Source organism: Schistocerca gregaria, chromosome 1 (assembly GCF_023897955.1).
Source record: "Schistocerca gregaria isolate iqSchGreg1 chromosome 1, iqSchGreg1.2, whole genome shotgun sequence".
Lineage (NCBI taxonomy): Eukaryota > Metazoa > Arthropoda > Insecta > Orthoptera > Acrididae > Schistocerca > Schistocerca gregaria.
Window position 1 is genome coordinate 1186054430 of NC_064920.1, and position 13979 is coordinate 1186068408.

A 13979-nucleotide genomic window follows, 5' to 3' on the forward strand; every position below is an offset into this window, starting at 1 on the left:
AATAACATCGGGGAGAGGCTACAACCCTGTCTCACTCCTTGCCCAACCACTGCTTCCCTTTCATGCCCCTCGACTCTTATTACTGCCATCTGGTTTCTGTACAAATTATAAATAGCCTTTCGCTCCCTGCATTTTACCCCTGCCACCTTTAGAATTTGAAAAAGAGTATTCCAGTCAACATTGTCAAAAGCTTTCTCTAAGTCTACAAATGCTAGAAACGTAGGTTTGCCTTTCCTTAATCTTTCTTCTAAGATAAGTCGTAAGGTCAGTATTGCCTCATGTGTTCCAACATTTCGACGGAATCCAAACTGATCCTCCCCGAGGTCTGCATCTACCAGTTTTTCCATTCGTCTGTAAAGAATTCGCGTTAGTATTTTGCAGCCGTGGCTTATTAAACTGATAGTTCGGTAATTTTCACATCTGTCAGCACCTGCTTTCTTTGGGATTGGAATTATTATATTCTTCTTGAAGTCTGAGGGTATTTCGCCTGTCTCATACATCTTGCTCACCAGCTGGTAGAGTTTTCTCAGGACTGGTTGTCCCAAGGCCGTCAGTAGCTCTAATGGAATGTTGTCTACTCCGGGGGCCTTGTTTCGACTCAGGTCTTTCAGTGCTCTGTCAAACTCTTCACGCAGTATCGTATCTCCCATTTCGTCTTCATCTACATCCTCTTCCATTTCCATAATATTGTCCTCAAGTACATCGCCCTTGTATAAACCTTCATATACTCCTTCCACCTTTCTGCCTTCCCTTCTTTGCTTAGAACTGGGCTGCCATCTGAGCTCTTGATATTCATACACTTGGTTCTCTTCTCTCCAAAGGTCTCTTTAATTTTCCTGTAGGCAGTATCTATCTTACCCCTAGTGAGATAAGCTTCTACATCCTTACATTTGTTCTCTAGCCATCCCTGTTTAGCCATTTTGCACTTCCTGTCGATCTCATTTTTGAGACGTTTGTATTCCTTTTTGCCTGCTTCATTTACTGCATTTTTATATTTTCTCCTTTCATCAATTAAATTCAATATTTCTTCTGTTACCCAAGGATTTCTAGCAGCCCTCGTCTTTGTACCTACTTTATCCTCTGCTGCCTTCACTACTACATCCCTCAGAGCTACCCATTCTTCTTCTAACACATAGCAAAAGAAAATATAAGGATCAATGTGCACATAATTTGTGTCAAGGCACAATGACACCATTAGAGGAAAAAAAAACACTCAGTCTTCAGGCCACAAGTGGCCTATCGGGACCATCCGACCGCCGTGTCATCCTAAGTTGAGGATGCGGATAGGAGGGGCGTGTGGTCAGCACACCGCTCTTCCGGTCGTTATGATGGTATTCTTGACCGAAGCCGCTACTATTCGGTCGAGTAGCTCCTCAATTGGCATCACGAGGCTGAGCGCACCCCGAAAAATGGCAACAGCGCATGGCGGCGTGGATGGTCACCCATCCACGTGCCGATTACGCCCGACAGCGCTTAACTTCGGTGATCTCACAGGAACCGGTGTACCCACTGCGGCAAGGCCGTTGCCCGACACCTGTAGAGTACGTCTTCAAAATAGCATTTGAAAACTAACAACCATTTTAGATTGCAAACACTGATACTTTCTTATACAAGCTGTTCATAACGTCCCGCAGTCCTTTAAAACAAATAACAACTTGGAAACTATGAGAGACCGAGCATCGTGGTTTCTCGTAAAACATTTAGCACCTCTCAATGTTTTTTTTCTGTTATGCCAGACATACGAAGTGTTGCCCACTCGTCGTTCACTGAACATTAAGGCGACATTCGAGTTCTGTCCATTTCGAGTTCTGTCCATGTACAACTCAGCATTGCATCATTAACAGTTCTACTTGCTTCATTGATTCGTATGCGAAGGGTACCAACATCATTGACAGGCACTATGTCACCGCGATCCTTGAAATCCAACAAAACGTAGTCTAATGGTGTGACATCTGGAGACTGAGAGGGCCATGCTTTGGACCATCACAACCAACCCACCTCTCGGAAATGTGTCATTCGAACTCCAACTGAGGGTGCACCATTATTATCGAAGATGACAGACAGCTGCAGGTCCTCCATCCGTCCAGGTAAACATTTCCCAATATGGTTTTCCCTGCGAAAACTTCCAACGTTGTTTCGAAAGGTGGCAGAAATACTGAACACACCATAAAAGCTCTCAGAGGGAGTCGTTTGAAACCTATGAAGCGACATTTGAGTCTGATTTCAACTCATTTATTTTCTCCCAGAATCATTCTCGTTATCCGTGTGACAGGCAATCCGCAGCGAGAAGCGGCCGCTGCAGAGAGCGCTGAAATCTCTTGCCTCACGCCCTGAGGAAGGAGTTGAGTTCCGGACGTCATCCTCCTCTTAAAGCCGATCGATTCTGACACGCAGCCAGGAAAGCCAAGAGCCCGAGCAAACTTTGCTCTGGCTGAGCACCACTTCTGATTTAATTAGATTAAATTGAAAGAATGGAAGCGAATGTACTGTAATTTAGCTCCGGTGTTAGCTCTGATGCCAACTCTTGTCCTTGCGTTGGAAGATAATGAGTCTTTGGTAAACAGGAAAGGTCAAACAGCAAATCTTATAACCTGAAATATTTCATTACTGTTCTACTAACAATTAAACTGTTGAGGCAGCTCCACCAGCACCATGTTAGGAGAGTAACTATGAAGTGCCGTTGTGTCTTTCTCAACCACGAAATATTGCGTGCCATATTTGCTACTTACAGAAAAAAAGTAAGGTAGTGTTGAAGGATGCAACACATGTCTGTGAAGCATGTAAATGAATGGTGGCTTGTGGAAGAGGGGTGGGGGTGGCGGGACGAGGAAGGTTATACCTTGTTATCCGTTGACGTAGTGATCAGCAGAAATGAAGTTTCAGCTCAGTCACCGCGGGTTTGCCTACAGTGTTTAAAGGAAACCTCTAAAAAACGTAGGATTTCCCAGCGACTCCAAGTATAAGACAAGTTCTCAGCGAACACCCAGATAGTAGTATATTTTATATCAAAAATAATTAGTTGCTTCCTTTTTAAGGATAACAGTCTGATTTTGGATGTTCAGCCGAGGCTTAGATTCCTTGTTGTAGTTGGGCTCCAGGCAGCGAGTAGGCGTAATAGCTCAGCTTGCTGCGCCTGAAGAAGTCGGCTGTGTCCGTCGTCGAAACATTTTGTATAAACTGACTTCAACAACTCGGCTGAACTGCTGAAAGCGATCTATTAACGGACTTTATAATTTATGTTGCACAGATTCATAAGAAAAGCCGAAAAGAAATTTTAGCATTTCACCGTACAAATTCATAATTTAACTCAAGTAAAATAAATAACTGTTTTAAGCAGTAATATTCACAATCGTATAATTGCGGTTACTGGCACGAATTACGCCGACACTAAATCCATTGCTAAGTCCAAGATCACCCGTATATCTAAGAAGGAAGTGTACTAAGAAAATAGAGGCTAGAGGGCAGAGCGGCAACATCTCGCCACATGAGTACGGTGGCCAATACCCGTCAGTTCAGAGTTCGCGCTTGGTACTGTCTGATGCATTTCCGTCGTACAAGGGCTTTTCGACAACTTCTCGCCGGCCGGAGTGGCCGTGCGGTTCTAGGTGCTGCAGTCTGGAACCGAACAACCGCTACGGTCGCACGTTCGAATCCTGCCTCGGGCATGGATGTGTGATGTCCTTAGGTTAGTTAGGTTTAATTAGTTCTAAGTTCTAGGCGACTGATAACATCAGAAGTTAAGTCGCATAGTGCTCAGAGCCATTTGAACAATTTGACAACTTCTCTGCTTGTCACCCGGTTACACCCTCTATTCACGTCTTGGATTGTCTCTCCGATGCTTTTGGCCCTGTCATCATTGTGGCAGCGACGGCATAGCACAGCGCTTCGTTGACATCTAGGTTGTTTGTCCTTGTTTTGCTGTGTTGCCTTGTCCGCAATCTCTGTCATATCTCATTTTCCTATCGTTAAATTGGGTTGCTCTTGCGCAGGCGACTCTCCCGCCTGGCGGCTTCCTCCGTTCACCAATGATCCGGAACTCGTGCGTGCGCACCGCTCTCCGGCTACTTGCGTATCTAACAGTATGTGTTGATATGCACTGAAGACCCAAAGAAACAGGAACACCTACCTAATATCATGTAGGGCCCCCACGAGCACGCAGAGATGCCGCAACACGACTAAGACGTTATTCTACACTCATGCTCATAAATTAAGGATAACTGCAGAATGTGGTGCCACACAACATGGCACTACACAAAACTGGCGCTAATAGCATAGGCACGTAGGGAACACACAAGACACATATCTGTAAGTCCACGGTATTGGTGATAAGTTGAGAAAACCGTCCCGCAAACACAAGTGCTACAAGATGCCATTGTTTCCTGCTCATGTACCACGACGTCAGTATGGTATAACCGGCCTCGGTGGCCGAGCGGTTCCAGGCACTTCAGTCTGGAACCACACGACCGCTACGGTCGCAGGTTCGTATCCTGCCTCGGGCATGGATGTGTATGATGTCCTTAGGTTAGTTAAGTTCAAGTAGTTCTAAGTTCTAGGGGACTCATGACCTCAGATGTTAATTCCCATAGTGCTCAGAGCCATTTGAACCAAACCAGTATGGGATATGATCACCACGCACAAGTATACAGGCCGCACGACGGGTTGGCATACTCTGGATCAGGTGGTCGAGCAGCTGCTAGGGTATAGCCTTTCGTTTTTGCACCAGTGCCTGTCGGAACTCCTGAAGTGACGTTGGAGTTTAGGTCTGGAGAAAAAGCAGGGCACTCCATTCGCCGGATATCTTCTGTTTCAAGGTACTCCTACGCGATGGCAGCTCGGTGGTGCCGTGCGTTATCGTCCATCAGGTGGAAGGTGGGACCCACTGCAGACCTGAAACGGCGGACATACTGGCGCAAACGACGTCCCTGTTACAGTTCCTCTGTCAAAGACATGCAGGGGCGTAGGTGCACCAATCATAATCCCACCCGACACCATCAAAACACGACCTCCATACAGGTCCCTTTTAAGGACATTAAAGCTCTCTTCTCGTGCTCATGCGGTAGCGTTCTCGTTTCCCACGCCCGGGTTCCCGGGTTCGATTCCCGGCGGGGTCAGGGATTTTCTCTGCCTCGTGATGGCTGGGTGTTGTGTGATCCCCTTAGGTTAGTTAGGTTTAAGTAGTTCTAAGTTCTAGGGGACTGATGACCATAGATGTTAAGTCCCATAGTGCTCAGAGCCGTTTTTTAAGGACATTAAGGGGTTGGTATCTGGTTCCTGGTTGACGCCAGATGAAAACTCGGTGAGAATCACTGTTCAGACTATACCTGGACTCGTCCGTGAACATAACCTGGGACCACTGTTCCAATGACATCAGGCTTTACGGGCTCTCCTGTGACCAGGGGTTAGTGGAATGCACCTTGCAGGTCACTGGGCGAATAAACCACGTCTGTTCAGTCGTCTGTAGACTGAAGACAACTGTTCCAGTGGCTGCGTTAAGGTCCCGAGCAAGGTTACCTGTAGTACTCCGTGGCTGTCTGCGCGCACTGATGGTGAGATGTTGGTCTTCTTGTGGGGTTTTACACTGTGGACGTCGCGTACTGTAGCGCCTGGACACGTTTCCTGTCTGCTGGAATCGTTGCCATAATCTTGAGATCACACTTTGTGGCACACGGAAGGCCCGTGCTACGACCTGCTGTGTTTGACCAGCCTCCAGTCGCCCTAGTATTCTACCCCTCATAACATCAATATGTGTTCTTTGAGCCATTTTCAACACACAGTCACCATTAACACGTCTGAAAACGTCTGCACACTTACTCGCTGCACCGTACTCTGACATGCACCAACGTACCTCTGCGTATGTGGACTGCTGCCAGCGCCACCGTGCGACGACCGCAGGTCAAATGCATAGCATGGTCATACCTCGAGGTGATTTAAACCCGCAAACCGCCCACCAGAGCGTTGTTTCAGCATGCATCAGCATTATCCTTAATTTATGACCATGAGTGTACTAGGGAATAGGGAAACAAGTAGGAAGGGCTGGGCTCCTTTTGTTATCACTCGTTTTATTTAACAATCATATATATAAATTCCCTTGAAACAACAATATCTTAATCCTGATTACTTTAGGTAATAAGAACAGTAAGACACGAAAATTTAGTGAATCTGCTACCAATGTCTTTTATGAAACAAAGTCTATCTCACATACAAGAAAATTTTAAAAGCACTAAGAATTATGCGCCTGGCGCCTTAAATTAATTCACAATTGTATTTTGCTCTTCAGACAAAGTTTAAGAAATATAATAAATACCCAAGTATAGATAATTAGCACCAGAATTAATTAGAGAGGAGTGACGCCAGGTCGCTCGAAGGCGGAACGAAAACTTAAGTCGGAGAAGCCAAGGCGGAAGGGGGAAGCCGGCAGTTCGAGAAGAACCACTTCTCGAGCTTCGACCCGGAGTCACCTCCCGCTACCCTGGGTTTCACAGCCCCGACACTCTTAGGTGGAAAGGTAGCGTTTACTCCAAAGCACCAGTCAGCCAGCTGTAACATTTAACAAGCGCACATAACAGATCCACAGGGACAATGGAAGCAACCACCAAAAGATACTGAAAAACAGGATAATTTATTCACTAATAAAACGGCACACTGCCTTTTCCCCACTACGTATGAATTACAAAGGCAAGGTACAACCAACAGCGCAAATAAGGAAAATTGCCTGCTTTTAAGAGATTAAAAAAAAACTTAGTGTTACTAGCAAGGCCAGCGGGCACTCCAGTCTTATTCAAAATTAAATTACGTGAACTCTTATAGACGGTAACTTCAATTGTCTCGCATATGCACATGACATACTACTATTAAGTGAATCAAAGCACGAGTTGAAAGAAATGTACCAGAAAATGGACAGTTATGCACACAAAGTAGGGCTCAAGGTGAATCAAGATAAAACAGAGTTCATGCAATTAGGAAGAAGACAAGAGGAGGTAGAATTTCTTGAGGTAGATGGCAGGAGTTTCAAGAGAATAGACCAGTTCAAATACTTTGGATCGTAATTTACCACGGACAACAACATAAAAATGGACATCAAGAAAAGAATAGCAGTGGGAACGAAATGCATGCATTCCCTCAGAGAGACGCTTGATTCTAAATCGATCTCAGTGAACACTAAGATGAAAATCTACAACACAGTGATATGCCCAGCAGTAATGTACGGTTCAGAAACATGGAGCACGACTAAGCGAGATAGGGAAAAACTATTAATATTTGAAAGAAAAGTAATGAGGAAGGTATGGGGACCAGTTTTAGATAACGGAGAATGGAGGAGGAAAAACGAGGAAATCTACCTTCTGATGCGACAACCAACTATCCTGCAGAAGATAAAGAGCAAAAGAATGCAATGGGTGGGCCATGTAGCCCGTGTGCCAGATGGAAGACAGGCGAAGATGGCACTAGCGGGGAAATCAAACACCAAACGCCCCATAGGACGACCGAGGCAGCGCTCGATGGACGACCTGGCGAAGGACCTACCAGCCCTGGGAATTGAAGTCACCTGGAGGAACCGGGCACAAAACAGGAAGGAATGGAGGCAGTTCGTGGAAGCAGCGCGTGGTCTGCAGGGCCTGTGATCGCTGAATATCTATCTGTTCAGTGAAAACACTAACGAGCACAATTCTGAAAAATTCATTGTAAGTTTTTCTGGGGCTCACTACGCTAAGGCTACCAAACACTCGAATGCGGTATATTTGATAAACACATCACGTTTTGCAGCTGATTACGTATTACATCAAAAAACTATTTCCCACGAGCTGGAAGAGGCACACTCGTGGATTTTATTGAAGTTTAGCACCTGTCTTGAACAACATGAACTCTTCATAGGCACACCTTTACTTCCATGGGAACATCCATGCGCTTACAGTTACCAGAAATGAGGCAGCAGCCCTCAACACTTTCACACACACGCCCTAAGTACAGTCTCACTTAACTTTTCTCTGGACGTCCGATATGGCTTGCGTCGGGTACAGCAGGCGCCAGTAAGGCAGCGAACGACCGTAGACAGCCGTGTCCGGAACCAGCAGCACGTAAACCAAGGCAGCAACAAACCTCCTCGCAGGCGCCAGGAAAGGCTCTCCACTAGGCTGCCCCAGGCACGTGGTCGGTTCCTGCTCCACTACAAGCGCACTCCGGCCTCAGGTAACATCGAATGCCAACTGTCCTGACCTTGGTGAGAGTCTCTAGATAATCCTCCAGCAAGGATCAGGCAGCCAAGACTCAGTGCGCGTCACAAGCAAAGATAAGAATGCGAAAGCGACGTACGAGGGCCACTCCAAAAGGAATGTACACTATTTTTTTAAATACATCTTTCATTTTACATGTTTGAAAGTTTTGCAGTGTGTAGACACATCCTTTGGGAACAATATCTTCATTTCTTCACATAATTTCCATCCCTCTCAACTGCCTTACGCCATCTTCTAACCAGCGCCTGTATATACGCACTGTGAAATTCTGGACCTACCTGTTGGAGCCACTGTTTGGCAGCGTGCACAAGGGAGCCACCATCTTCAAACCTTGTTCCACGAAGAGAGTCTTTCAGTTTCCCAAAGAGATGATAGTCACATGGAGCCAGGTCAAGACTGCAAGGTGGCTGTTTCGGTGTTGTCCATCCGAGTTTTGTAATCGCTTCCATGGTTTTTTGACTGAAATGTGGCCGTGCATTATCGTGCAACAGCAAAACATCATGCTTTTGCCAATGTGGTCGAACACTACTCAGTCGAGATTGAAGTTTCTTCCGTATCGTCACATATGCATCAGAATTTATGGTGGTTCCACTTGGCATGATGTCCACAAGCAAGAGTCCTTCGGAATCGAAAAACACCGTAGCCACAACTTTCCAGCAGAAGGTGTGGTTTTGAATTTTTTTTTGTTGGGTGAATTTGCATGATGCCACTCCATTGATTGCCTCTTCATCTCTGGTGAAAAATGATGGAGCCATGTTTCATCACCTGTCACAATTCTTCCAAGAAATTCATCTACACCATTTTCGTACTGTTCCAAAAGTTCGCTGCATACCGTTTTTCTTGTTTCTTTGTGAGCCACTGCCAACATCCTGGGAACCCACCTGGCACAAACCTTTTTTAACGCCAACACTTTCAGTACTCTGCAAACACTTCCTTCCTCTATCCCAACGTAGCGTGACAATTCGTTCACTGTGATGCGTCTATCAGCAGTCACCAATTCGTTAACTCTCTGGACATTGTCCGGAGTGTGTGCAGTACGAGGCCTGCCTCTGAGAGATCAATCCTCAATATTGCCGTGTCTGCTTTCATCACGTAACCTGCTTGCCCACCGACTAACTGCACTGCGATCGACAGCAACATCTCCATATGTTTTTCAGCCTCTTGTGGATGTTTCCCACTGTCTCGTTTTCACAGCACATGAATTCTATGACAGCACGTTGTTTCTGACGTACGTCAAGTGTAGCAAACATCTTAAAGACATGCTGTCACGGCGCCATTCACGGGAACAGGTTGAACCAAGTTTGCCAACAAGCGGGAAGGACGATCTACACGCTGTAAAACTTTCACACATGCAGAATGAAAACTGTATTTTTACAAAAATAGTGTGCATTTCTTTTGGAGTGACCCTCGTACTTGCAAATACGCTGGCGTGCCAGCAAAACGCCACGGCCCAACGACGTGGCATGGACTCGACTAATGTCTGAAGTAGTGCTGGACGGAATTGACACCATGAATCCTGCAGGGCTGTCCATAAATCCGTAAGAGTACGACGGGGTGGAGATCTCTTCTGAGCAGCAAGTTGCAAGGCATCTCAGATATGCTCAATAATGTTCATGTCACGTCAGTCTGCTGGCCAGCGGAAATGTTTAAACTCAGAAGAGTGTTCCTGGAGTCACCCTGTAGCAATTCTGGACATGTGGGGTGTTGCATTGTCCTGCTGGAATTGCCAAAGTCCGTCGGAATGCACAATGGACACGAATGGATTCAGCAATCAGTCAGGATGCTTACGTACGTGTCACCTGTCAGAGTCGTATCTAGACGTATCAGGGCTTTCACATCACTCCAATGGCACACGCCCCACACCATTACAGAGCCTCCTCAAGCTTGAACTGTCCCCTGCTGACATTCAAGGTTGCTTGGGTTAATGAGGTTGCCACCACAGCCGTATATATCCATCCGCTCGATACAATTTGAAACGAGACTCGTCCGACCAGGAAACATGTGTACAGTCATCAACAGTCCAATGTCGATACTGACTAGCTTAGGCGAGACGTAAGGCTTTGTGTCGTGCAGTCATCAAGGGTATACGAGTGGGCTTTTGGCTCCGAAGGCCCATATCGATGATGTTTCGCTGAATGGTTCACACGCTGACACTTGTTGACGGCCCGGATTGAAATCTGCAACAATTCGCGGAAGGGTTGCACTACTGTGACGTTGAAAGATTCTCGTCAGTAGGAATTGGTCACGTTCTTGCAGGATCTTTTTCCGGCCGCAGCGATGTCGGAGATTTGATGTTTTACGGGATTCCTGATATTCACGGTACACTTGTGAAATGGTCGTACGGGAAAACCGCACTTCATCGCTATCTCGGAGACGCTGTATCCCATCGCCCGTGCGCCGACTATAACATCACGTTCAGACTCACTTCAATCTTGGTAACCTGCCATTGTAGTAACAGTAAGCGATTTGACACTTGCTGTCTTATATACGCGTTGTCGACCGCAACGCCATATTCTGCCTGTTTACGTATCTTTATATTTGAATACGCATGCCTATACCAGTCTCTTTGGCAAAAATTGGTTCAAATGGCTCTAAGCACTATGGGACTTAACATCTGAGGTCATCAGTTCCCTAGAACTTAGAACTACTTAAACCTAGCTAACCTAAGGACATCAAACAGATCCGTGCCCGAGGCAGTATTCGAACATGCGACCGTAGCGGTCGGGCCGTTTCAGACTGAAACGCCTAGAACAGCTCTACCACAGCGGCCGACCAGTCTCTTTGGCGCTTCAATGTATGATAATTTGCAAAACTTAACGACAAAAGTAACTTCCGTATGATGTGCCACGGCTTAGTAGCACGGTTTGAGGAAAGCTGCGACACACATGAAAAAGACTGCTACTGGACAGTGCAGATGGCAGCTGAAACCAATACGCAAATGGTACGAACAGAAATTACGCTTTCATTGAAACACAACAAGTACTTTGGAGTCGCCGCGATTTCTGATTGCGCCCTGGACATTACAAAAGGCGGAACATGTTTCGTACCACGGCTTATGATCTCCATTCTCTCCAACCTGCTTCCAGGCTGGTCGCAGGGTTGCTAAGAAGTTTTCGTCGTAGTGCATTCAATTCCTCCATCAGCGCGGTTTGCAACCGGATGGTCGCTGGTGCATGTGGACTTGCTGCAATACATCTCATCAACGCATCCCACAAGAGCTCGATGAGCAGGGCAGTCCCTTCGTCATATATACCCTCACTCCAAAAGCTTCTCCACCGGCTCAGTTGGATGCGGTCGCGCATTGTCAACCGTAAAAATGAACTCAAGGCAAAATGCAGCCCTGAAAGGCGCACATGGGGAAGGAGAACAGTGTCAGAATAAGTTGACCGCGAGTGTACCGTGTACAAAGATTTGGAGGTCAGACCGCCCATGCAACATTGTTCCTCCTATACTGTATCACTTGGAACACTAAAACGGTCATGTTCGACAATGTTGCCGGGAGCATTAGTGTTCCTACCGCTCGCCACATAGGAAACCAAGTGCAGTGTGGATATGGTCAAGAAAGATGATAAATGTTACGAAAATCTAAGCTGTGTTTCAAAACCGTGAAATGCATGAGAACCCCGACAAATCTGATGAATCACGTGAAAGTTAATTATGCGTCTCTGAAAAGAGAATCACGTAAATACTCTGGTGTCTATTTCCTATTATGTTGAAAAATTCAAAGAACAACATTTAACAAAAAATTAATTACTCAATCGATTACGTTTCACTGAAACTAAAATAAAGATATTCATTATATGTTTCCCAACTTACTAAAAATCTTTGTAAGGCAGACGACACAACAGCAGCTTGCCGTTCAAGAATCAGTACAATTGGTTACGAGAGCTAGTGTTACTGAATTCAGTCGCTGAAAAATGTTTGTACTTGTAAGCATATTCACTACAGTAGAAGGTTAAAAACGACAATATTATTTGGCTTTACTAATAAATGTTAAATAGCTGTATATTCCTGCTAAATATAAAAAATGGTTACTGTAACTCACATATCTGAGCAACTATTGTTAACTAGAAAAGGAAAAATATAAGTGGGATAAGGTCACTTTTTTTTTTAGAACAAATGTTTTTATCACAAAAAAATAATTGAGAGAATGCAGTTTACACCTAAAAATAAAAACGTAACTTACAAATTAATCGAATAATAGACTATTAGGATACAATTAATCGATATAATTAGTTGATTCGTTTAAATAATCGAAAAGGACCAATTAATCTACTCTTGCTCACAATCCCTAATACTATCCTTTCTCGTGCTGCCGAATGAGTTAAGTGCCTCTGCATAGCTGAAACAAGAAGTCAACATGTGGACACACTTTGATGCCGGTTCAAATACAGGAGAAAAGCTTCAAGCAGCCAAGAATGGTAAATACAATGCCTTTTTTTATGACCTGTTTCGGCAATCTATGTTGCCATCATCGGATCATATGCAAATACACTTGAAAACTTTCAAATCTGCGTGAATTCCTAAGGGACCAAACTGCTGAGGTCATCGGTCCATAGGCTTACATACTACTTCAATTAACTTAAACTTATTTATGCTAAGAACAACACACACACCCATGTCCGAGGGAGGACTCGAAACTCAGGCGGGAGGGACCGCGCAATAAATACACCTGAATCCACCTCCATCATATGGGCAATATACCGTAACACATCATGAAAAATCATTCCAGGCAGATGGAAAACGTGAAATATCGGCATGTCAAGTATAAAACAAGGACTGCATAAAAGGTCAAGACTGTTGCATCGATTACAAAAATGGTTCAAATGGCTCTGAGCACTATGGGACTTAACTTCTGAGGTCATCATTGCCCTAGAACTTAGAACTATTTAAACCTAACTAACCTAAGGATATCACACACATCCATGCCCGAGGCAAGATTCGAACCTGCGACCATAGCGGTCGCGCGGTTCAATACTGTAGCGCCTTGAACCGTTCGGCCACCTCGGCCGGCGCACCGATTACACCGGTCATGTTCACACAACAGATAATTGAAGGCTGAGAGTAGTCTGTTGTACGAATATGAGCTTGTCTAGTTGGTGCAAAATGCGTGAAATTTTATGTAAACCTTATTTTACAGTTGACGTGTCGATATTTCGCGTTCATGTTCCTGGAATCACCTTTTATGATGTGACATGGCATGTTGTGCAGACGACAGGGATGCATTCAGGTGTATTTACGTAAGAACTGACGATGGCAACTTAGAGATTGCTGAAACCGGTCATCAAAATAAAGCTGTATTTCGCGATTTTGGCTGTTTGAAGCTCTTACTTCTATATTTCATATTACAGTATATCGCCCACACACTTGAATAATGTCAAGCGTATATCGTAATATCCATTGTTGACGAGTAATGCTGTGGTTTGTGCCCTACAGTGCGCCACAGTCAACAGATGGCAGTGTGGTAGCTAAAAGCGCCTCTCTTTCTCCAGACACGGTTCCGGAGCTGCAGTCCACGTTCATCGAGCAGGCGCTGAGTCCTGGACCACCGGTCTCGCTTCGTTGCTCGGCAGCAGGCAGTCCACCCCCGCAGTTCACGTGGCTGCTGGATGGACGACCTCTCACCGCCGCTCGTCTCGGGCACAGGTCAGTACGCATCTCACGCCTTGCCCCTTACTGCGAACTGTTCTCGAGGAGCAGACGTCCCAATGTGATTTCTTTTCTTTTTACATGTGTGATGATGTTACGAAC

The 13979-nt window shown here is 45.4% G+C and overlaps 1 protein-coding gene across 1 annotated transcript in view; it reads left to right on the top strand.

Moving 5' to 3' along the window:
- The window catches only part of LOC126284516 (Down syndrome cell adhesion molecule-like protein Dscam2), a 1260408-nt gene that overhangs the window by 1025478 nt on the left and 220951 nt on the right, over nucleotides 1-13979 (top strand). Inside the window, exon 10 of the mRNA XM_049983498.1 lies at nucleotides 13721-13874. Within this exon, the coding sequence (XP_049839455.1) occupies nucleotides 13721-13874 (154 nt within the window). The remainder of the gene's footprint in view (nucleotides 1-13720; nucleotides 13875-13979) is intronic.